This window comes from Moschus berezovskii, chromosome 6 (genome assembly GCF_049115385.1).
Source record: "Moschus berezovskii isolate FMDL1 chromosome 6, NW_MosBer_1.0, whole genome shotgun sequence".
NCBI lineage: Eukaryota > Metazoa > Chordata > Mammalia > Artiodactyla > Moschidae > Moschus > Moschus berezovskii.
In genome coordinates this window covers 110,126,267-110,150,354 of record NC_142465.1, presented here as the reverse complement: position 1 = coordinate 110,150,354, position 24,088 = coordinate 110,126,267, and the positions used below count along the sequence as shown (strand labels likewise).

At 52.1% G+C, this 24,088-nt stretch overlaps 1 protein-coding gene across 2 annotated transcripts in view; it reads left to right on the top strand.

The window, feature by feature from the left end:
- The first annotated feature begins 8,632 nt into the window (after window positions 1-8,632).
- PRMT8 (protein arginine methyltransferase 8) overlaps window positions 8,633-24,088 on the top strand; it is a 71,489-nt gene continuing 56,033 nt past the window's right edge. Inside the window, exon 1 of one of the 2 annotated variants that reach the window (XM_055395192.2) lies at window positions 8,633-8,845. In XM_055395192.2, coding sequence (XP_055251167.1) covers window positions 8,633-8,845 — 213 coding nt within the window. The remainder of the gene's footprint in view (window positions 8,846-24,088) is intronic. The other variant, XM_088836757.1, reaches the window with a different exon arrangement.

Here is a 24,088-nt window from a genome sequence, read left to right as displayed (position 1 = left end):
CATTAACTGCAGGCCTTCTTTGTAAGTGTCTGACTGGCCAGGACTGGATTTTCCACTTGATCCCTCGGACATGTGGGGATGTCTCACTTTTCAGTCTTTGTTTTGGGCATCAGGGTCTGAGATGTGACCAGTTTTGGTTGTCATTTGGATGTGATTGGATTCATGATTCATATCGTGCATAAAAGGACAAAGCAGAAAGGGGGCATAGGGCTTACCTCATGTGAACCCTTTTTTTTAAAGAAGAAAGGGGCTCGAAGAGGGAAAGGGACTTCTTCAAGCCACCCAACCATTGACTAACAGAGCTGGGACCAGAGCCCAGATCTGCTGACCCCTGCAGTGACCCTATTCCCCCACATTGCTCTGTTTCCATCTTATGTGGACAGACGTTATCTTCTATGAAGATGCTGGGAAGGAAACCCACTTTTATTAGAACACGATTTCCTAGGCATTGTCTTAGATGCTTGGTCTACCTTGGCTCATTTTATTCTCACAGTGCATCTGCCAGAGAGCTGTCTCCATGAAGCCACTGATGCAGGAATGAGAGGTTAACCGACTGGTCTGTAAGACCACAAAGCCCAGGCCCTTTCTCCCAGGCTCTGGCCGAAGGCCTCTCCTTCCTTTTGCTTCTTCCTCCCTCAGCCTCTCACACACTCTGAAGCAGGCTCTAATGGTCTAACATGGGAGGTTTTAAGTGGTATAAGGTTTCCTTGGGTTACAGGTGAGTCATGGGTGGACTGCATCTTATCGGCAAGTCTGTACACAACAGATGTTTCAAAGGGACCAAGCAAGACTCCTTTGGGAAGTAAGGGTGTGGTTTTGGAAGGTGGTGGTTTCCTCTCGGGTCCCCTGGACAAGAAGCAGGGGCATCCAGCCTCCAAGCCAGGTTCTCCTGGCACAACTTTCCAGAAGGAGCAGGAAATGAGATGTGCCCTGCAGGCCTGAGTGTCCCTTGTGCACATTACCCCATACCCAAGTGACAGGTAATGGATGCCATTTTTTGGTCTTTATTATTTTTCAGACCATAGAACCTCTTGGTAGCATCCAATCCATGCGTGGCTGCCTAGACCTGGAATTAACCTGGTTTCCTCTCAGGAAAAGTACCCCATGGCTCAGCTGGTCTCGTGAACACTCTGCCAGGCTGTTGAGCTCTTGGTGTAGGAGTGCTTTTAAAACAAGGACTGAGTCTTTTATTTCATGGATCCTCCCCCTCAAGTACCCAATCCAGGGCTTTTAATGCACTAAGTAAATATTTTTGTACTTAACATTGGAATAGTGGAGGGGAAGGAAGACTGGATTTTCACTTTCCAAGGGTTCAGGCTACACCCCAAGGAATCAAATTTTTTAGAGGATCTGGCAACATACATTAAAATGCTGCCACTTTTGAGAAACTATCCTGTGGAAATGAAATTCCTGTTCATAGGGGTGTGTGTAAAAGACCATTTATTGCAAAATCGCTTAGAGTGACAAGAAAAATCAGAATGACTTGAAAATCCATCAGTAGGGTGCTGGTTGACAAAAGCATGGTTTATCCATGTAGTGAGACATTTTGCATATTTTAAAAATAATAACTTGGATTTACATGTAATAACTTGCAAAGGAGTCTCTAAGGTAATAATATATTATTTAACAAAGAGATCAGGTTGCTGAGTAATGTATGTTATTCCACTTCTATACAACACATCGATGGTCCCTGACATAGCAGAGTTTTGATTTATGATTTTACAACTTAACCATGAATGAAAGCGATGCATGTTCAGCAGGAACCATACTCCGAAGGTTGAATTTCGATCTTTTCCTGGCTTAGTGACATGCAGTCCAATACAGTCTTGTGATGCTGGGCAGTGGCACTGACCACATGTCCTGGTCGGCCCTGCAACTGTGGTAAACAACTGATGCACTTAGAACCATTCTGTACTCAAGATAGCCATTCTGTTTTTCTGCTTTCAGTATATTACATGTGGGGAGGTGGGGTGTTACCAAATGGACTTTGTGTGAGATGATCTTGCCCAGCTGTAGGCTGATGTAAGTGTTCTGAGCATGTTTAAGGCAGGGCTAACCTGCCTGTGATGTTCAGGAGGGTAAGTGCATTTTTGACTCATGATATTTTCCATCTGGGATGGACGCATCAGGAGGCAATCCCTACTGTAAGTCAAGGAAGATCAGTTCATACATTTGCATGAGAAACAAAGGCAGGATATACAGAAACACCAGAGAAGGGTAACATTTTACGTTTTTAAAAATCTAGCAGAGTTTATATTAAAGAAAAAAAAATGCTTTAGGAAGGGAAGAGATAGATCAGGGCAGTTAACTGGTCCAGAAAGAAAACAGGTGGAACCAAGCACAGCTTGCTTTGCCACCTCAGCTTGCTGTGCACCTCCAGGAAGGACTATCCCTAAAACTCAAGATATGCTCTGCACTGGAGCAAGTCACAGTGTGTTATGCCCCAAGAAATATCAGTACTTGATGTTTTGGGGAGGGGGGCAAGGCTGCAAAACTTCCCATCCATAAAAGTTTTGGAAGCACACAGGAACTTTAGTATCTTGATAAAGAATGTGTCCCCAGCCTTACCTGAATGGAGGCTACTATGCTACTAGTCCAGGTCCTAAAGCCTTCAGGGTCTCCTGTCTATATCAGTGGTTGGTCCTTTCAGGGCCTCCCTGACAATAAGCCATTGGTTATAGCTGTATTGAACCTACAAGACCCAATCCATATGACCTCTGACAGTACCTCTGAATCCATAACCATCTCCTCCTGAGAGGCAGGTCATCAGGGGAGGGCTGTGTCTTTTCATCTTCTGGTCCAGAACACCCAGCACAGTGCTTGGCTTAGTGTATCTGCTATAGACGGGCTAATGGAAGAAAACATGCGCTGAGTTCTGGCACCAGACAGATGGAATTGACTTCTAGCTGGCTTTGGGGGACCCAGGAGAGATTTTCCAGAAGGTGGTGAGCCTTGATGACTTAAGAGAAAAGGAATGGCGTGTTCAGCTTCCACCAAGGAGAAGAAGCTGATTTTTGCTGTGACAGCATTTTAGAAAGACTATTTTAGCATCTCTATGGGCTCTGCTACTGTATTCCTCTTCTGCCTCCTCCAGAGAAGTTTGGGTTCCATCGTAGGCCACTGAGAAAATGTATGGATATCTTTTGAGTCCTTCTCACCTTGGGAGGGCTTCCCTGAGGGCTCAGTTGGTAAAGAATCTGCCTGCATTGGAGGAGACCCCAGTTCAATTCCTGGGTCGGGAAGATCCACTGGAGAAGAGATAGCCTACCCACTCCAGTATTCTTAGGCTTCCCTTGTGGTTCAGCTGGTACAGAATCCATCTGCAATGAGGGAGACCTGGGTTTGATCCTTGGGTTGGGAATATCCCTTGGAGAAGGGAAAGACTATCCACTCTGGTATTCTGGCCTGCAGAATTCCATGGACTGTATAGTCCATGGGGTCACAAAGAGTCAGACATGGCTGAGTAACTTTCACTTTTCACTTTCCACCCTGGGAGAAAGGTAACAATAGCCTGGGGTTCAGCTTCTTAGGGGCTTAAAACACCAAGGAGTAAGCTCTGAAGAACTACCAAATAAACGCCTCCCAAATACAGTTAGAATAAATAGTCAAGTCAAACAGGATCATATCCAGCACAAGACTACAATGAATCGATTTAATCAGACATTATCAGAGCAAAGAAAAAATAAAATTCCGGTTTTAATGGCAAAGGGGAAAAAAGGGAAGAAACTCAAATTACTTTGCAGGCATTGGTGCCTCTCTTCAAGTTGTTTTGGGGGACATAGTTTAAGAAACAATTTGGCTTGGATTGGGGAGAATTAGGACTGTGGAGGCTTTCATGCAGGAGAACTCCCCAGGTGAGGGGCTGTCTGAAGGCTCAGCCAGGTAGCTGGCTGCTGCAGGCTTAGCTTGGCTCCCACCTCCTAGAAGACACTAAGAACACTGCTGGGTTTGCTGCTGGGAGGTGGTGATGGATAATGATTGTGGCCTGATTCTTGAGGCTCCATGGATTCACTGCAGCGTGTCTCAGCCATATGTGAGCCCTGGCCACGTGTGAGCTCCCCCAAGGAGGAGGAGTCGGGGGAGCCACACAACACATCTTATACATCCCCTCATTGCAGCAACCACATTTGAACAAGCTGGCATCTGGGTTTCACTAAACAGAATGTGTGCAGGCCAGAGAAACTGCACCCTGAGCCCAGGTGCTGGGTTTTGGGAGGCAGCAGAGGAAGGGTTGGCTGGCTTCTGAAGAACATCTACTACACACAGTGTTCATCTTCTGGGGGTGGGGCTTGGAGGAGATGACGATGGGGTGAATGGAACATCAGAGGCATTGCTCAGCCTTCCAGGTTTTGCAGCTCTGCTACTATATGCCAAATAGAGTCCAACTGAACCCTTCTAGTGACAGTCGACTTGGTTTTTCTGTGGTATCTTATAAAGAAGGATTGTGGTTGTTCGGTTGCTAAGTCATGTCTGTCTCTCTATGACCCCATGGGCTGCAGCACACCAGGCTTCCCTGTCCCCCACTATCTCCTGGAGATATAGCCACCCCAACCCGTCTATCTGGGGTGGCCCTGCATGGCCTGGCTCATAGCTTCATTGAGTTATGCAAGCCCCTTTGCCACGACAAGGCAGTGATCCATGAAGGGGTAAGGCAGGATAACTTGTCCAATTACAGCATAGTCCTCCCCAAGGGTCTCACAGAAACCTCTGCATACTTAGCCAACACACAGCATAGCTTTACTCTCTCAAGGACCTCTGTTAGGGATGGACCTTTTGATAATGTGGGGCTTCTTACAGTTTTGGATGGGTCTTCCCTGTTACTTAGGGATTTTTCCTAAAATGGGTCTTTTCATCTCTAAATAGTCAACTGTCCTCAACCATGACTACCTGTTAGACTCATCCGGGGACTTAAAAAAAGATCCAGGTTCTAGTTTGCTGCTCACTAAGTCTTAGTTTCTGGGGGTAGAACCAGAGCATGGTGTTTCTAAAACTCTCTGGATGATTCTCAGCAAGGTTGGGACCCACTCCCCTGTCCCTAGAACCCCGGGTGACCTCTGGAAGACCATGCTGGCATACTGGATTCGCAAGCCCACTCCACGATGTGGGCAGGTCTCTCTGTTCATGTGTCATCTGTTATGATGTGGAGACAGCGACAGTATATCAGCTTCACAGAGAGTTGTCAAAAGAACTTCAAGAGGACACATTACGTCTAGGAGCGTCTCCAGCACGTGAGAAGGGCCTGATTGAGTCGAACTCAGAGCCCCCCAGTTCAAGGCCTTGAAAATGTAAGTGCAGTGTCCATGTTCTTACCATGAGCCAGGCATGTTCTAAGCATTTTACTTGTACTATTCAATCCATTTTGTTGCACTGAAGACCTGGTGTAAGAAAAATGACAACAACAAAATTAGTCTTCAGGATATCTTTACCAGGTAGAACTTATTGTACAGACCACACCTTTAACTCACACAGTGGAGAGCTCCCTTGTACCCCTGGTCATAGGCTCTCTTGCCTCCCACCAGAGTCCTTTCCAAAGAAAGCTTTTCTACAAAAGTTCTGTATATTTCAAAACATCCAAGGTGATTAAGGGCTTCTCAGTTGGCTCAGTGGTAAAGAATCCGCAGGAGATACGGGTTTGATCCCTGGGTTGAGAAGATCCCCTGGAAGAGGAAATGGCAACCCATTCAGTATTCTTGCCTAGGAAATCCCAAAGACAGAGGAGTCTTTAGGGCTACAGTTGTTGGAGTTGCAAAGAGTCAGATACAACTTAGCGACTGAACACATGCACACGCGTCCAAGGTGATTAAGACCTCCTCAATGGTCATTCCAGTGTCTTTGCCTATTGCTAAAGCCCAGTGCCTACTCATGAGCTAGGTATAAAAGTGCTGCCCAGTAAGCTTTTGGTGGAATGACTACATTAATCCTGCAAGGAGTATGCCGACATACTTGTGCAAAAGATATGGAGAAAGACCGAAATCCTTGTGAACGAACAGTGGGGATGGTGAGAAAAATGGTACCACAAAATGCCTACTGTTTGCTGGGCACTTTAAATACATTATGACTTTTCACAACTCCAGGAGATGAGTATTCAGATCATCTTTCGCTGTGTAGCAATTTACCCCCAAACTTAGTCTTTTAAATTAGTGATTAATGAGGTGGGAGCGTAGAAGGGGCCACTGCTCTCTGCTCCAAGGTGGCTCCGCAGAGGACAGGAGCATCCACTTTCAGACAGCCCAGTCTGGTCCTCCAGCCCCTCTGGAGCCACCCTGGTGGCCTCGGCAACTGAGGCACCACCCCAGGCTGGCTCAGGGTTGGATGTGTTGGACACTGTCTGACCTGAGAATACAGCTCTCCCATCTCAGCCTCTCTGCTCCCCAGTCTGAGGGGAGCCATGCCTGGGGAGAAGCCAAGCGAGAGAGATTTCAACAGAGAACGGAGGAAACACACCCACCGAGGTTCTCATAGCAACATAATCACGCACAGGCAGCAGCCTATTTTGGTGGGAGCTTGTCTGAGCCTCCCTCCCCGCCCCGGTTAGTCACAGAATGGATGCCGGGCACAGGCTGCGGCAGTGTGGGGTGGCATGGGGTGGGGTGAGGGGAGAACGCTGGACTGAAAGCCAGGGGCTGGGGAGCTCATCTCAGATGCTCGGTCAGCAAGCTGAAGGATCACAGGGTCCTTGCCTGAAAAAACGACAGGATGGGACTGAAGTGAGAAGATCCTTTCTGGTTTCCGTTGATCTTACAAGTGCTGAGCCTCTCCCAGCGGAAGATCATATGTCTCGAGATCTTTTGTCTCTGAGAAAGATGGTTAGAGAAAACAGGGTTCCAGAGGGTAAAGGTCATTCTTTAGATTCAGCTCATCTATTCCCCCCACCCCCAACCTTCAGCACATTGGCAGGATGTGAAAGGGGAGGAGAATGACCAGATGTCACAAAAGACTCTGGTCACTCACCCAGGTCTGTAGTCTGAGAAAGGATAGGGTTAAGGAGGTTAAGGTCATTCATTTAAATTTACTCCTTCCTCAAGTAAACACACACACACATACACACACAATCACCAGGAACTGAAACGTCTTGCTCACTCTCCATCCTCTCCCTCCTGCACTTACCGCAAGGCATCCTCTTTCCCCCCAGGACCAGGTGATGGAAACCTCTTTAGTTTCTGGCCCATTTCTTCAATGGATGCTGGGGTTAGTTGAGGACAATCAGGCTCACGCCTCCAGGTTGTCAAAGGTGATGTTAAAAAACAACCAGGGCATGCATGGGATCTCCATGGGTCAGCATGGGGGTGAAGTGCAGAGCACCAGGAGGACCAAGGTGCCCCTTTTGGGCCCCTGCCCTTGACTCGTGAAGTGAAAGCTTTAAAAGTGCAGCTGTCTTTGAAGGAGTCAGCCCCAAGTTGGCCTGTTGTAATGGGAGACACAATGCCCTCCCCCCGCTTCCAGCCCCGCTTTGTTTCCCAACAGCCTGACAGATGGCCACTAAGAGAAAAAGAAGCTCTCAAAGTGAAGACAGGAATGCATTGTATAAAAATTCACACCCCCTGCTACCGCCCAAACTCCCTTAAAAAAGGACCAAGAGAATCCTAATGGGTACGTGACATCCTCCTTCTCTCCCATAAAAGGGACTTCAAAATCTGGTGATGCTGGGGGAGGGGTGAGGAGGGAGAAGAGCGATGTGTGGGCAGGGGACTGCCAGGGAAGACTGGGGTTGGGGGAGGGGGAGGTCGGCTGCAGGTCACCCACTTGACTTCCTCCCACCCTCTTTTCCAAGACACTTCTGGCTGAACCTTCACCCCACCTTCCCAACCAGGCTGGGAGCCCCAAGCCCTAGGAGAGGCAGAGTGGGAGAAAAAAAGGATGGTGATGCCACACTTGGCCCTAGAGTTGAAGGAGTTAAGGACCCTCCCTCATCCAGACAGCCACCCCTTTGCTCCCCAAACCCCAAACGCCAAGGAAGCATCCAGGAATTGGCAGCGGAACAGGAGAGGGGGTGGGATGGGGTGGCGTGGGGGCGAGGTGCCCGTGACCCAGCCTTGCCCAGCGCCGGTCCTGGGGGGCGGGGAGGACGCACACTGGGGCTGAGGACCTGCCAGCGCCCAGCTCCGGCGCGCCTGCCTTCTCCGAGCCTCGAGCGCGGCCCAGCCGCGTCCGCGCAGCCCTTGCTCCCCTCCACCCCACCCCCCTGCAAGTTGTCTACGGCTACGGGCAGCGGAGGCGGCCCAGAGACCCCCGGCGCCCGGGCGAGGGGGCGGCCCCGGGGCGCGGGAGCCCTCGGTCTGCGCCCAGCCACCGCCCGCCCGGCCCAGACTCCTCCCCGCCCCCACTCACCGGCTCAGCCCCCGGGAGGGACGCGCAGGGAGCGTGTGGCTTCGCCCGCCGATCGGCAGAAGTTGAGAGGAGTTGCCGGCTGCCTCGGCCGGCCGGACTTTGCGAGCAGAGCAGCCGGCTAGGCGCCGCCGCCGCCGCCGCGGAGCCTTCGGGGGCTGCGTCCCGCCTGCCGGGCCCGCAGAGCGGCCGGAGAGGGGCGGGGAGGGGGTCGCGGGCGCCTGAGCCGCTCGGATCTCTGCGGAGGACTGGACTCCGAGGAGAATAAAGCAAAGTGGACTCGGCGGGGAAGACCCTGCCGCCGCTGATGGTGCCGGCCGGCGCTCCGGCAGAGGGGCTGGGTTGGGCTTTTTTTTTCCTTCCATTCTCTCTCTCTCTCTCTTTTAAAGCGACACCCGCTCTCTCTTTCTCCCGTCACTGTGCCACCAAACCCTCGCTGGCTCTTATGGGCGTGAAACATTCCTCCCGCTGCTTGCTCCTAAGGAGGAAGATGGCGGAGAACGCGGCCGAGAGCACCGAGGTAAGGAGGCCAGAGGCCGGCCCGGCCACCGCGCGGCCGCCCGGACCCCCGCGCGCGCCGCGACGCTCCCGGTGCCAAACTTTCTCAGCTCCATCCCGCTTGCTCCAGCCGGCCGCTTGCGCGTCTCTGTGTGTGCGCGTGGTGTGTGTGTGTGCTGGGTGGGGGAAAGACGGTGCCTGTCTCAGGACCCCTCCCTCTTGAAAAATGCAAAAGAGTCGCTCTTACCCCAGCTCCCTCTCCTTTCACCCGCTGTTCGCTCGCGCCCGCCCCCCCCCCAACCCCGAGTCCCAAGCCCTGGGCGGCCGCGCTCCCCTGCCCTCTCCTCTGGGATCCGTTAAGGCTCCAGAGTGGCGGACTGTGCCAAGCCGGGATGGGCGACCCAGGGGCCAGGTCGTTTCCCTGCAGGGCCTGGACCGTCCCTCCGGGCCGTTACCCTTCAAGCTCGCGCTCTCGGTCCCCGCGGCACCGCGGAGAGCTTCGGGCCTCGGGGGTGCCGAGCCGCGCCGGGGTGGGGCAGGGGCACCACCGACAGACCCTGGCGCCCAGTCCCGGGTAGGGGAAAGGTCCGCAACCCAGGACCTAAGAGCCGTCTCGGGGGGCGCTAACCCGGGGAGGGAGCTCGGGCCGCGGCCACCTTCAGGACCGCGGACAGCGCCCGCGCCTGCCGCAGCCGAGCCCGCGCGCGCTGTGGGGGCCGCGCGCCGCGCCGCAGCAGCTTGGAGGAGTAGGTCGTGGGAGCTCCGCATATTGCGCTCTGGCCCCCTGCCTCCGGCAGCCCGGCAGCTGCCCTTTCTCGACTCTCGAGTTGGCTCGGAGCCGCCAAGAGCCCAGTGTCCTGAGACCGGCCAGAGGCTGGGTTTCCTGTCCTCGCTCTGACTCTACAGTCATGACCCCTGGCTCAGCCCGTGGGCTCCGGGCACCTGTAGTCACGCAGGGCATCCGCGTGGGCAGCCCCCTTACCTTCCTGGAGGAACGGTGCGCCGGGACGGGGGTGGAGTGGGGTGTGCGTGTGTGAAGATCATCCCTTACTCGGTGGCAGGAAAAAGACAGAGAACAAACTCCCGGACTCTATTAATAGCCGGGTGTCTGGTGGGGCTGCCGTGCCTTTCACAGATGGTTGCCCATATGCAGCGTGGGGCGGGGACGGAGGTGTGGCGCGCGGGGATTGTCCCTCCGTCCGTGGGATGCCCAAAGAGGCAGAGACCCTTCCCAACCGTCTTCCCTCCAGGTCTAGAACTGCAGCTAACCCTCTACCCCACCGCGGAGGCAGCAAAGCTTTTTAAAATTCCCCTTCTCTGAGAAACTAGAAGCGGCACGCATCCTGTCGATTTCGAAACAAAAAATGCTCCGGGGGAGAGCAGCGGGGCGTCCAGGAGTTACTGTGTCTCCTTGAGTTAGGGCAAAGCCAGATCGTGCGGGGCCCCTCCCGGTCCCCCACGGGCGAGCGGGCATTTAGGATGCTGTGTAGCGCGAGGCAGAGAGCTCGCCTGTACCGAACCCCTCGCCCTCCTCTCTGTGATCGCCCACCCGCAGAAGTGGTTTCTAAAAATAGCTCCGAGTCAAGGCCGCACTTCTGTAATCCGTTGGCCCAGTGGGCACGTAGCAGTCCCTGCAGCCATGTGGCTGGAGCGCGGGCAGCAAAGAACAGCTTCTCCCGGCCTACCGCCAAAAAAAAAAAAAAAGTTTTCATGGGTCTCTGGCCCCCGCACTCTTGTTGCCCGCGGGGTGCGGGCGCAGACCCCGGGCCAACGTCCGCAGTGAGCTCGTTGTGGTGAGCTCCACACCTCGGCCAAGGTTCAAGGCGTCCGGAGCAGGCAGAGTGCCGTGTGCGCGCGCCAGGCTATTTTTACTTGCTTCCCCCGCAGCTCCAACGCTCCCCCTTCTCGGCGGTTGCACATGCCAGCTCTGCTCAAGGCATCAATGAAAACAGCAGTAGAGGCGGCCGAGCTCCTGCGAGGGGAAAAAAAGAAAAAAAACAACCCACGTCGCACGCCTGGCACACAGGGGGAGGGGCAGATCCAGCTGGGGCTCCCGGGGTGGGGAGTGAGTCTGGGGTTCAGTTCCTCGCAGCTTCCCCGAGAAAGGGAGGAATTCAGACTTGGGCCAACGTGCCCCGGTGGAGGCATCCAGGCAGCGTGACAATCGCTTGGTTTTCTTCCAGGAACTGCCTGTTTTTGGAATGAGCCAGGACTAGAACAGTACTTCCAAAAGTGGGGTGCTGTGGGTTTGCCTGCATTTATGGTGAGAGAGAAGCAAGGATACCTCAGGGTGTATGTGTGTGTGTCTATGGTGGTAGCTCTCCTTGTTCTCAATTCAGCATGTCTTTATCAAATACTGACTCTGTGCCAGGAATAATTAGGTTCCTGAGATCCAAAGATAAAGTACACTAGGCTGCTGCCCTCAAGGAACTCGGTCTGGTGGACAGGAGTGCTGGCTGATCCAGATCATTCAGTAGCACATTTTCCCAACTTTTGTTGGCGTGGTTTGCAAGCACTTTATCTCATTTTATCCTCACCATAATCCTGTGAGATAAGAGAAGGTTAGAATTCATTGCTTAGCCCCATTTTACAGATGAGGATGTTGAGGCAGAGAGGTCCAGCAAGTTCTAAATGTTACCTGACCGGCTAGGACAGCCTCGGAGCAAGCACAGTCTGCCCCCACTTCTGACTCATTGCCCTTTGCCCTATACTGCTGCCTTGATTCTTTTTTCAACTGCACCATACAGCATATGGATCTTAGTTCCCCAACCAAGGATCGAACCTGCACACACACCCCCCACAGTGGAAGTGCAGCGTCTTAACCACTGGACCACCAGGGAAGTCCCTACATGGCTACTTCTGAAACAATGCCATGTGTGGATGGGAGCAGGCAAGAGGATGGGGAGAGAGGATATTTGGGAAGGAAGAGATGCTGTGTTGGGACAGGCAAGGAGAACAAGGAGCAAGTGATCACTCACAAGGTAAAGGTAGGGAGATACATTCTAATCGCTATACAGGAAGGAGAGCGGGAAATAAAACTATCTGTGAGCAGAGCCTCCCTTGACCAAACAGGTTTGGCGCTGGGGCCGAGGGCATCCTGGGTGCAGCTTGGGGGGGTCGTGGCCAACCTTGTTGCCATTTCTCCAGCTGCCTCCCTCAGGTGTGCTTCTCCTCCTCAGCTGAGGGCATCAGCCGCCACGTGTCCCCTCCTGACAGCCCCTTCTTCCTCTCCCCTGCTCCACACGTGCCTTCAGAACCTCCTAGTGTGTCCGTCAGAGTCTCTTTTTCAGCCCACCGTGCTTGCGGGGCTGGCGCCCTCACTCAGGCAGCAGGCCCCTTCCCGTCGTCCTCTTCTCTAGTCCAGCCTCATCATCACTGCTCGATGGGCTTTCAGAAGCACAGACCTGCTCAAGAGCAGATGTCGCTGCCAAAACTTACCATGTCGCCCTGTTCCGTTTAGGACACAGGATAAAGCTTGATGTCCTTAACCCTTACGTATCTGCCCCATGCGGTTATCTGCAAACACCGACTTCATGCCTGAACGCCTTTGCACATCCTGGTTCCTCTACCTGGGCTGCTCTTTCCCCCTCCTTCTCTCTGGGGTGGGGTGGGAGGGCAGGGGGAATCTTCCTCAACTTGCAGGACTCAATACAAAGGTCACTTTCTCTGGGCAGCCTTCCATTTAAACGGATTTAAATAGCTCTTCCATGTATCCTCCATCCCTATGGAGATGGAGTGTTCCTCTCCTTCTTCTGTGCTCCTAACACCTATCTCTCACTTTCCCTGTTACAAGATAATTGCATTTTTATATATCTGTTTCTCCAGTTGGATAAAGAACTTTTGGGGCAGCGGGGGAGTGGGTCTACCCTGTTCTGATACTGGGCCTGACGCAGAGTAAATTAAAATCGTTGACAAATGTTGACTGATTCATAGGATTATGAACAAATTCGTGAGCCTTCTGGGTCTTAATCGCTTTCTGCAAACTGGGCCTCCTATCTCCCACTTTTGTGCTTAGGTTCTTGTGGACCTGGAAAACACAAAATGAGAGGAGATTCTGGGAATTAAGGTGCTGCAAAGCTCCAAGCCCGGGTACATTTTGGTTACCTGTGTTCCTATTTAATAGTTGGTAATGACTGACTTTTCCTATGGGGTGTTCGTCTGAATAGCAAATAAATGGATTAATCACAATGCCCAGTTAGGAGCTGTGGGCGATGGTGGACGCTTTGGAGCTGCTGCCTGCTTTACTGGTTCTCAGTGAAAGCCTGATGCATTATTTATGGTACTGACTTCCCTGACTGGGGTTTCAGCACCTCAAAGGGAAGCCTCCATGGGTGTGAAAACAGTTTTAGCAAAGGAGTCATTTTGGAGACTGATTTTTGAATGTCATCTTGACTTGCCGGTCCGAGGAGAGAGAGAATATTTATGGGTTGGGAAAACTACAATAGGACACTGGGGTTAGGGTACCAATGGGTGCTGCTCCTGTGAGTTACGGGGAGACTGGGGCTGAATTCTGACGTGGTGCCTGTTGGTGGTTTTGGCTGATGGATCCCTCTTCTCAGGGTTTCTCACTTAAGTGTGTGGTCCTATAGCACAAAAGTGAGAGAGGATGAGGAGGAAGAAGAGGACAAGACTTGACAGGACCCAGGCCCACTTCTCTGGGGTCCACACTGTGTCTCTTTCTAACGAGCGTGGGGTTCTGGAGCCAGACCACCTGGCTTTTACTCTGAACTCAGTAAATGTGTTGTTATGATGAACAAGGCGCCCCTAACCTCTCTGGGCCTCGTAAAGCTGTTGCTATGATTGAACGAATTAATTCGTGCAAAGGGTTTAGAGCCTCGTGAGCTCCAGAGACCTTCGTGATCACAGTCAAGCTGTCAGCTTTTAGGAGCCTCACCGGGAAAGTGCCAACAGGATGGGCTCACCCCTGCCCTTGTTTCTCCAGTTGAAATGGTCCCCAAAACCATGGTCTGCATGCATTTCTCCTCCCTCAGCAAACACAGATTTCAGTCCTGAACTGAGCTCAGGAGAATTAAGAAGATACCCACGTTTGTTTTGTTTTGTTTTTCCTCCTGGGAAATTTGGCTCTTGGGAGAGTCCTCCATTGGCTTTTGGCTGTCAGAGAGGGTGAAACCACACTCCCGTCTCTGACTCGGGAGTGGTTTTCATTTCCTCCTCTGTGCTAACTGCGATGTGAAGTGATTATCACATTCCAGCGTGGAACATGCAAAAAATCTGTAAAAACAGCATTTACACCTTGGCTTCTCCTGTGCCAGCAGGGGAAGAATGGGCAGCATTGCGAGATGTGAGCTGCCAAGGTAACTGGAAGTGGATGGTGGTGTTGTGTGAGGGGCAGGCATTGCTGTCCAGTCGTGCACAGGCTTGGCCAGAGGAGAGGAAACTCGGGCAGCAAGGACCATCCCAAGCCCACTTCCTGAACCCACGATGCAGTTGGCCCCTTAGTTGTTAGTTACAGAGCTTCAGAGAAGGCAGCTTCACCAAATTCCTTGTGCATTTTCAGTCAGGAAGTTCTTAGGTCTGAGCTCCACCTCTTCATTGCCATGGGAGTCACTTTGGTTTATTCTGTTCTAAAAGGAGATTAAAGACTGTCTGGTTGCGTTTGCGTTTGGGGCTGCACAAGGGCTATCACCCTCTCTACTAAACTCTGTTCTGAGTGATGCCAACCCCTTCCTCTGAAATTCTGGACTAGCCAGGAGAGGTGGGGTTGAGAAGATATACCCCTCCAGGGGTACCCAGATGGTTGGATGTTTCACACACCAAAAGTCTTTTCTATTTTGTTATCAGAAGTCCCTCAGGCATCACAACTTTCCCCAGATTTATAATGGGTGACCCATAAGTAACAATCTTTTATTTTTTTAGCTCATTTTTATTTCTTACTGCACTGGGTCTTTGCTGCTCCACGAGGGCTTTCTCTAGTTGCAGTGGGAGAGGGCTAGTCTTTGCAGTGTGCAGGCCTCTCATTGCAGTGGCAGACGTGTGCGCAGGATCTGGAGCATGCAGGCTTCAGTAGTTGTGGGCCCTGGGCTCTGGAGAGCGGGCTCAATAGTTGTGGAGCGTGGGCTTAGTTGCCCCGCGGTATATGGAATTTTCCCGGACCAGGGATTGAACCCATGTCTCCTGCGTTGGCAGGTGGATTCTTAACCACTGGACTGCCAGGGAAGTCTGTAAGGATCTCTTTTTAAAATGTAATTTTATACAAGCAAATAGCTCAACGTATACATTTTCATAAAGTCATAGACTCTTAGAGCCGGATGGGAACTTTAAGTTATTTAAGAGGCAGGAAAATTTTTCCAATACCAGAGTTTCTCAGTGTTGGTGTTAATACCATGTTTCCTCCTAAGTCAATGCCATTTCTACCTTCTGTAGCCTCTAACTGATTGCTTTTTATATTTGGCACTAATTTTCTGGTGTATGCTGATATGGAATACTAAAAACTAGTTGTTGCCCTATATAAGATCTAGGAATTGTGCATAAGATATCTCTCCCTTTCACATGACATTTCAAATGCTTTGGCATCTATTGTCTCGTGTAAGGGATGCCATCCTATAATACATACATGCATACATAGGCTCCATCCTGTACACCATACATAACACAGCGAGTTACATCCTATTCCCATGGGAAAGATGAAGACACCAAAGCACAGAAAGTTAGTGTGGCTTGCCCAAGATCCCACAGAGGCTAAGTGATGGAACCCAGGCTCTGGTTTTCTCGCCACTGAGACCTGTGGCTTCTCCCCTCTATGGGGCTGTGAAGGCAGCAGGAGGACCAGAGTAGGTATTCAAAGTAAATACGAAGAGAAAGAACTCAGAAATCAACTGGAGAAACCACAAACGGTGGATTGGGAAGAAGTCGAAGAAAAGACACCAGCCCTGGCTTTCCTCTCCTGCTTTCATGGTTCTCACTGCTGTGCCCCAAGGGTGGCGGGGACCTATGGCCAGGACAGTCCTTATTCCACAATGCCCCTGAGCCCGAAATCCTCACCAGTGGGCCAGGAAAAACTCTTGACTAACAAAGGAGAAATATCAATAACCTAAGAAATGCAGATGACACCACCCTTATGGCAGAAAGTGAAGAGGAACTCAAAAGCCTCTTGATGAAAGTGAATGAGGAGAGTGAAAAGGTTGGCTTGAAACTCAACATTCAGAAAACAAAGATCATGGCATCTGGTCCCACCACTTCATGGGACATAGATGGAGTAACTGTGGAAACAGTGTCAGACTTTATTTTTTTGGGCTCCAAAATCACTGCGGATGCTGATTGCAACCATGAAATTAAAAGACGCTTACTCCTTGGAAGGAAAGTTATGACCAACCTAGATAGTATATTAAAACACAGAGACATTACTTTGCCAACAAAGGTCTGTCTAGTCAAGGCTATGGTTTTTTCTGTGGTCATGTATGGATGTGAGAGTTGGACTGTGAAGAAGGCTGATCGCCGAAGAATTGATGCTTTTGAACTGTGGTGCTGGAGAAGACTCTTGAGAGTCCCTTGGACTGCAAGGAGATCCAACCAGTCCATTCTAAAGGAGATCAGTCCTGGGTGTTCATTGGAAGGACTGATGCTAAAGCTGAAACTCCAATACTTTGGCTACCTCATGCGACAAGCTGACTCACCGGAAAAGAGTCTGATGCTGGGAAGGATTGGGGGCAGGAGGAGAAGGGGACGACAGAGAATGAGATGGCTGGATGACATCACTGACTCGATGGAGGTGAGTTTGAGTGAACTCCGGGAATTGGTGATGGACAGGGAGGCCTGGTGTGCTGTGATTCATGGGGTCGCAAAGAGTCGGACACGACTGAGCGACTGAACTGAACTGAACTGAACAAAGTATACGTTTTTCAAAGTTAGACCAAAGGCCATTGTCTCATCATCATTAAATCTGAACGTTCACCCAGTGTCTTTCTTGGGATGAAGTAAATAGCAGAGACTTCAGGACAGGAACTTTGTTTTTTAATTTATCTTTGTAGTTTTATTTCATTGTTTCAGGCTATTGCAACAAAATACCACAAACTGGTGGCTTAAGCAACAGGAATTTATTGTCTCCTGGTTCCAGAGGCCAGATTTCTGAAATCCAGGCATCTGCAGGGTGGGGTTCCTGCGGGAGATTCTTAGGGGATTGTGTTCGCTGACTTCTTCGCTTCTGGTGGTTTTCAGCTGTGCTGTGGTTCGTAGATGTGGCACTACCTCTCTGCCTCCATCTCCACCTGGCCCCCTCCCCTGTGTGTCTGTATCTCTTCTTCTAGGGACACCAGTTGTATTGAACCAGAGCCCACCTTGTCAGGTATGGCCTCGTCTTAATTCGACTGCATTGGCGAGATCTTGTTTACAAACGAGGTCAAGTTCACAGGTCACAGGGGTTGCTGTTTAGTCGCTCAGTTATGTGCCACTCTCTGTGACCCTGTGGACTGTAGCCCCACCAGGCTCCCCTGTCCATGGGATTTCCCAGGCAGGAATACTGGAGTGGGTTGTCGTTTCCTTCTCCCGCGGGTCGTCCATCTTCCCGACCCAGGGATCAAACCTGAGTCTCCTGCACGCTTCTTTACCACTGAGCCACTTGGGAAGCCCTATCAGTGGCTAGGGCTTCAATACATCTTTTGGCGGGATGATTCAACCCATGACCTCAGCCAACATGTCATAGGCCTGAGTGGAGAGTGACTTGCAGATGACAATGAACAGGGCTCAAAATACTTGCAAAATCAGTGGAGGTGGTCTCTTTTCTCCTCCCACCCACTTCCCGCCTCCCCCACCACCTCCCCAACACCTTGGCTGGGCCCCCTTTCCTTGAGTAGCAGCAAAATTACAGCAAGAGCTGCCATGTTCACATCTGTATTTTGTGCTGGACACGGTGTTCAATGCTTTGTATGTATTGCCTTGTTTAGTTTACACAAATTGTAAAGCAACTCTTCTTATTCCTGTGTTGTAACTGAAGAAATGGAAACACAGTGGTTGGGTATCTTGACAGACCTTGTAGGGCCCAAGTAGCAGAACGGAGGTGCTCCGGAGCCGGGGGTTCTGCTACTGTTGGGGGCCTCTCTCCCCTCTTTTATCCCCTTCCCAGCAGGAAGCTTGTCCTCACTTTTGCTCCACACTAGCTCTCACCGCCGGAGGGCTGGAAGAAACTGATAGACATCCATGGGTGGAAGAGGGTGGAGCCTGCCAGCCTGTACCTGGATCCACGTGTTCAGTCCACTGGTCCTCCCAGGAGACTGGCTGGGCAGTAGCTCAGTCGCTCAGTCATGTCTGACTCTTTGCAACCCCATGGACTGCAGCACGCCAGGCCTCCCTGTCCATCACCAGTTCCTGGAGCCTGCTCAAACTCATGTCCATAGAGTCGGTGATGCCATCCAACCATCTCAGCCTCTGTCGTCCTCTTCTGTAGCCAGAGACTTATTGTGGTGGTAGCATCGTGAGCCCACTGCCAGCTTCCATGAAGGGCTGTTCTGGAGGACTGGAGGGGTGAAGACTTTGTGGGCACCTTCCAAACAATTAAGCCACATGGGTCACTAGCTTCTGGGCCTGAGGCAGTTCTGAGCGAGGTCTGGAGCACAGGCCCTGGGGTTCTTGCCTGGGTGTAGACCTCAGCCTGGTTGGGCCTCACACGTGCCCATGTTACATGATCACCTGTGCCCAGTTTGATCATCTATGATGTGGTGGTAGCACTTTTCCCCATGAAGCTGTTACAAGGATTAAACAAGTGACTTCACATAAAGCTCATGTTGGCACACAGGGAGATGCTCAAGACAAGCTCTGATTTATCATCTGGGCTTCTCTAGCAATGTCTCAAAGCAGCAGGGGGGCACACAGATGAATAAAAGGTGTCCCCTTCTGATGCGATAGACTCACCGATTCAAACGTTCTCAGGAGGGATGGGGTCCTCCATGCCCTGCAGGCTGCCCTGCCTACCCCACTTCACACGCATACTCAATGCTGGGGCCCAGGGTTCTGGTGTCTGCAAGACCCAGAGCATGAAAACAAAATCTCAAGAAGCCCCTAGAGATGGAGAGAAGTGGGGAGCGATGAGCACCCACTGCAGACCTCTCAGCCTCCTCTGGGCCCCCCTCAAGCCGTGCTCCTGGGATGAGAGCGACTCCTACTGGTCAGTGGCTGGATCGAGCTCCACTCTCCACATTCCCAAGAGGGAAACTGAGGCCTGGTGGAAGCAGAGGGAGGACAGAAGTGTGGCCCAGTCTCGCTCCGCACGTCAGGTGTTAAATACCGAGTTAAACACACTGCCCTCTTGGCCATGGACCCAGGAGAGCATATTCACCGGGGGTGAGGCTTGGCCGGAGGGTGGTACTGCCAAGAGCAGAACACCCTAAAGGGAACAGCGATTAGCAAACGCCTCCATCAGGGCCTGACCTGCAGCTCTGTTGTGAAGGATTCTCTCTTGTTAGCTGGAGGGAGGGAAAGGGGTGGCCCTTCATGGCTGGGGCTGCCAGGAAATGAAAGGCTGCAATTCCCACAGGCATGTGACATCCAAGGGCTTCATCGCTCCCTGACAGGCAGTTATGACAGCTGCTCTCCGAGGAGGCGCAATCAGAGGATCCCCAGAAAATGATTGCAGCCCATCGCCAGAGAAAATGGGCTCCTAATTAAGGGATGTTCTCTATTAATGCACCTTAGTTCAGCTCTCGCCTTCTGGTACCTAGTGGGGAGCTGATGAATATTTATTGAGCGACTAAAGGAGACAAACCTGTGCATCACGTGTACACCAGCCACTTCCTTCTCTTGGAAAGTCTCTCTTCTCCCCGCTTTCCGGAATGAAAGCTACGGCCCCAGGATGCAGGTGGGGCGGGTTTTGGAGGCAGCCTTGAGTTTGATCATCTCATCTTCATCCCTGTGGGATTAAAACCTGTTCCACAGTCCACAAACAAGGATTAAATATGATCACAAGAGAAGACAGAAAAAAAGAAACTCGGCACAAGTTTTCTCGTCCCCGCCCCGCCTACCCGCCCCCCCCCCCTCCGCTGTAACTCTGAGTTTATTTGCTCAGCTTTTGTTTTGCTCTTAGGGGAAGATTAACAGTTCAAAGCATGAAGTGTCCTTTTGGATTTCAGTGCAAAGTGGGTGTGAACCACCTCATCCAGGTAGCAGGGCGGCGGGCGTGTTTATGCGAGGGGGTGTGGACAGACGTCCGTAGAAGCTCGTGCTCCCGCGTTTATGAACTTATCACTCGTGGCTTATAGTTCATTGCAGGTAGCACACACGAGGTACACACTTCACCGCTGGCCTGGAGCTCCGAGATGGAGTCAGGGAATGGCGACTCAGTGTGCTGGGGAGTGTTGTGCGCACGGCACTAGACTCCAGGGAGGAGACATCGCAGAGACGGATCTGAGTGTCAGGGGCAGGGAGGTCCGGAGCCCCGGCTTTGCAGCCGATGCACGACCTTTGTTACAGAACCGGATGCTGTTTTCCTCAGGTGGGAGGTGGGTGGCCTTCCCGTCTTGCTTTGCATGCCATCTCCAGACCCTCTCGCGCCCTCTCTCCAATATGCTGGTGCTTCTCAGCTGCAGCCCAGACCTGGGCCCCAAGCTTGGACCACTCTGTCTGGCTGCCCACTGGACACGACCTCTCCAGTGCCTCTCAGGGACCTCAGATTCACAGGGTCCCTTGGGAGTGTCACCTCCTCTCACGTCTGCCCCCCTCCTCCTGGTCCTCATCTTGGAGTGTGAAGTCACCTGAGGAACAAGCCCCAGTCCCGTCTCCTTGGCGATTCCGGTGATTCTGTGTCTCCTTGGCTTGTCCTCTGCCCTGACTTTGTCCTCCTCTTTCTGGCCCCACTTTGGCCACCCCGGGCATGTCAGCCATCTCTTGCCTGAATCTCTGCATCCGCTCCAGATGCGCATCCCACCCCTCCTCCCCCCACCAGCCACCCCTGGCTTTGGTCTGTCCTCACAGCAGCACGAACCCTCATTCTGAAGTGGTGGCCTGACTGTGCTACACCCCTCCTCAAACGCCTTCAATGGCTTTTCCATTATCACTGCAGAAGGTCCCACCTCCTTGCCGGAACTTAGACGGCTCTGCAAGCTCACGCCCCAAAGCGCTGTTCTCTGATGTCCTTCCCCTCCACTCCAGCTACGCTCACCTGCCTCCCTCCCCTCACCACCTTCCTTCATCACTCTTCCTTCAGATCTCACCTTAGATGCCACCTCTTCCAGGATGCCTTCCCTGATTCCACTACCTCATTTAAGTCAGACTTAGCTCTCCCCACTCTCCACCGTCTGATCCTACCCATGTCCAGATCCTACACTGGTTGCAGTGTGTAGCACTCTGTACTCGTTGGCTGACTTCCTCGTTGACAAGTCCACCATAAACTTTGTGAAGGCAGGGGCTCCGTCTGCTGTTCACCATTGCATCCCAGCACCTAGCATAGGGGCTGATGCCTGTTAGAGGTTAGAAATCTTTTGTCCTATGAATGATCACTGTGACACGTATTTTTCCTTCATGGACAGTGTTATATGGATGGTGGTGGTGTTTCAATTGATAAGTCGCATCTGACTCTTGTAACACCGTGGACTGCAGGCTTCCAGGCTCCTCTGACCATGGGATTCCCCAGGCAAGAATACTGGAGTGGGTTGCCATTTTCTTCTCCAGGAGATCTTCCAGACCCAGGGTTCAAACTCAGATCTCCTGCATTGTAGGCAGATTCTTTCCTGACTGAGCCACCAGGGAAGCCCGTTCTATGATTGCTGGTGTTTAAATCATTATGGTGCCCTTCCTTTTACACTGGTTGGGACTGTCAGTCAGTCGCACAGCATCCCCTAAAAAGAAAGTCTCTGAGGTCATAGCCATCATCCCCCAACCTAAAGAAAAGTTGCAGGTAAGCTGCCCCAGAAAGATATTCACCACCAAGCAGCAAAGGCAGGACTGCAGAGAGATGGGGACAGTTGTGCAAACGGGGGAAGAGATTTTCAGATGAACAGGTGTGTGTTTACTCAGTTGCCTGTCCTGTCTGATTCTTTGCAACCCCATGGACTGTAGCCCATCAGACTCCTCTGTCTGTGGAATTCTCAATGCAAGAATACTGGAGTGGGTTGCCATGCCCCTCCTCCAGGGGATCTTCCTGACCCAGGGATAGAACCTGCATCTTCTGCCTATCCTGCATTGCAGGTGGATTCTTTACCACTGAGCCACCTGGGAGGGCATACGTTTAATACCCTCCTGAACAGGCAAACCTTAAGTCTCAGAAAGGGCTGGGGGAAGTCAGGGCTGTGCCTGGGCTGTGGGAATTCCCTGTACTTCTGTGGTGGGAGGAGGCAGAGAGACCGTGAAGCCTCCCCTGAAAAACCTCACCTGAAGCACGAGAGTTGGAGGTTTGCATCTGTTCAGTTCAGTTCAGTTGTTCAGTCATGTCTGACTCTTTGTGACCCCATGAACTGCAGCACACCAGGCTTCCCTATCCGCCGCCAACTCCAGGAGTTCACTCAAACTCATGTCCACTGAGTCGGTGATGCCATTCAGCCATCTCATCCTCTGTTGTCCCCTTTTCCTCCTGCCTTCAATCTTTCCCAGCACCAGGGTCTTTTCAAATGAGTCAGCTCGTCACATGAGGTGGCCAAAGTATTGGAGTTTCGGCTTCAGCATCAGGTCGCCAAAGTATTGGAGTTTCAGCTTCAGCATCAGTCTTTCCAATGAAAATTCAGGACTGATCTCCTTTAGGATGGACTGGATGCATCTCCTTGCAGTCCAAGGGACTCTCAAGAGTCTTCTCCAACACCACAGTTTGCATCAGATGTTGGTTTGCATCAGCCAGTATACTTTTTCCCCACTGGGCCTGATGCTCATTTGGCTGATATGAGCAGGAGCTGAGCAGGGTGGATGGCTGTGCCCAGACCGGGGATCTGAACCACCCTGAGGCTCTGGCTTCCAGCCCCAGGCTCCGGCTCAGGGGCCAGTACTCTGCAGGGGGATGTGACTTCTCACCCAGCTTCTCCTGAGCCTCCTTTATTCGCCGTTGTCTTAGGCTGGCACTGTCATTCTCTCTTCTACTTATAAAGTTAACAATAAGATGCTCTCTACTCCAGGAGGGAAAGAGTCAAACCAGCAGACTGGGCTGCCGATACAGCTGGGCCCTGGGGTTCTGTCCACAAGGGCAGCTCTGGTGGTTTTACTGGAGGCTTCCCTGATGCTCGGCCAAGCCTATGCCCACCCCCCTTGCTTCTTGTGGCTCTGCTTCGGCATCAGAGCCCAGAGCTCTGGACCCGCCCCTGCCTCTGGAAGGTACTGCATGTGCCCTAGTCCAGGCAGTTGGGCTCCATCCTAAGCCCCAAGGAGGCTCGGCCCCGGCCTTCCTGTATTTTTGCTCTGTTTCCTCAGGCCCTAGGTGTCTACCAGGTAGTGTGGAAAGAGCCCAGAAGCCCGAGGCTCTGACTCTGGTGCTGTCTGCCCTCTGCCTCTCGGTCACCAGTGTGAAAAATGCCTGGGTTGGTCCTCGTCTATCCTACCTGATATGTGCGTGCTAGGTCACTTCAGTCATGTCTGACTCTCTGCGACCCTGTGGACTGTAGCCCGCCAGGCTCCTCTGTCCATGGGGATTCGGGGAACCCCTGAACTAGATGGAGACCAGATCTTGAGCACCTTTGGAAAGGAGGGTGTTTTATGCAAGTTGTAAACCTTGCAGTGGTTCCCCAGCTGCCCCAGGCGCCTCCCTGGGCAACTTTGTGTTCGTTTCCCCTTTACTGGGTTGTCAGCGGAGATGGAGACAGCTCATCGCCACGCTCCATGTGGCTCCCCTTCCAGACATGCCCACGTGTGCTGGACTCGTGCTGCTGAACACGAGAGATGTTTTCCCCTCTCGGTGGCAGGTGGCGCAGAAAGTGGAGGTTTGGGAGGAAGGGAAAAGGTGCCGCCAGTCTGGGCTTGGTGGGGAGCTGACCTCTCCTAGGGTCCTGACTTGAACAAAGGGTGATAGGGAGGTGTTTATCCAGGCTGGGGAGCAAACCTTCTGGAAACCTCCTCCTCCTCTTCTGCTCCCCGCCTGCTGGCTTAGCCACCTCCCTTCCCCAGGCTGGGGTGTCTGCGCTGCTGAGAGCCAGGGCTCTTTCTTTTTCAGGCAGGAGAGATACAGTGGTGTTGTTCAGTCGCTCAGTCATGACTCTTTGTGACCCAATAGACTGCAGCACAAAATTTGCTCAAACTCATATCCACTGAGTCAGTGATGCCATCCAACCATCTCATCCGCTGTCGCCCCCTTCTCCTCCTGCCCTCCGTCTTTCCCAGCATCAGGGTCTTTTCCAGTGAGTCA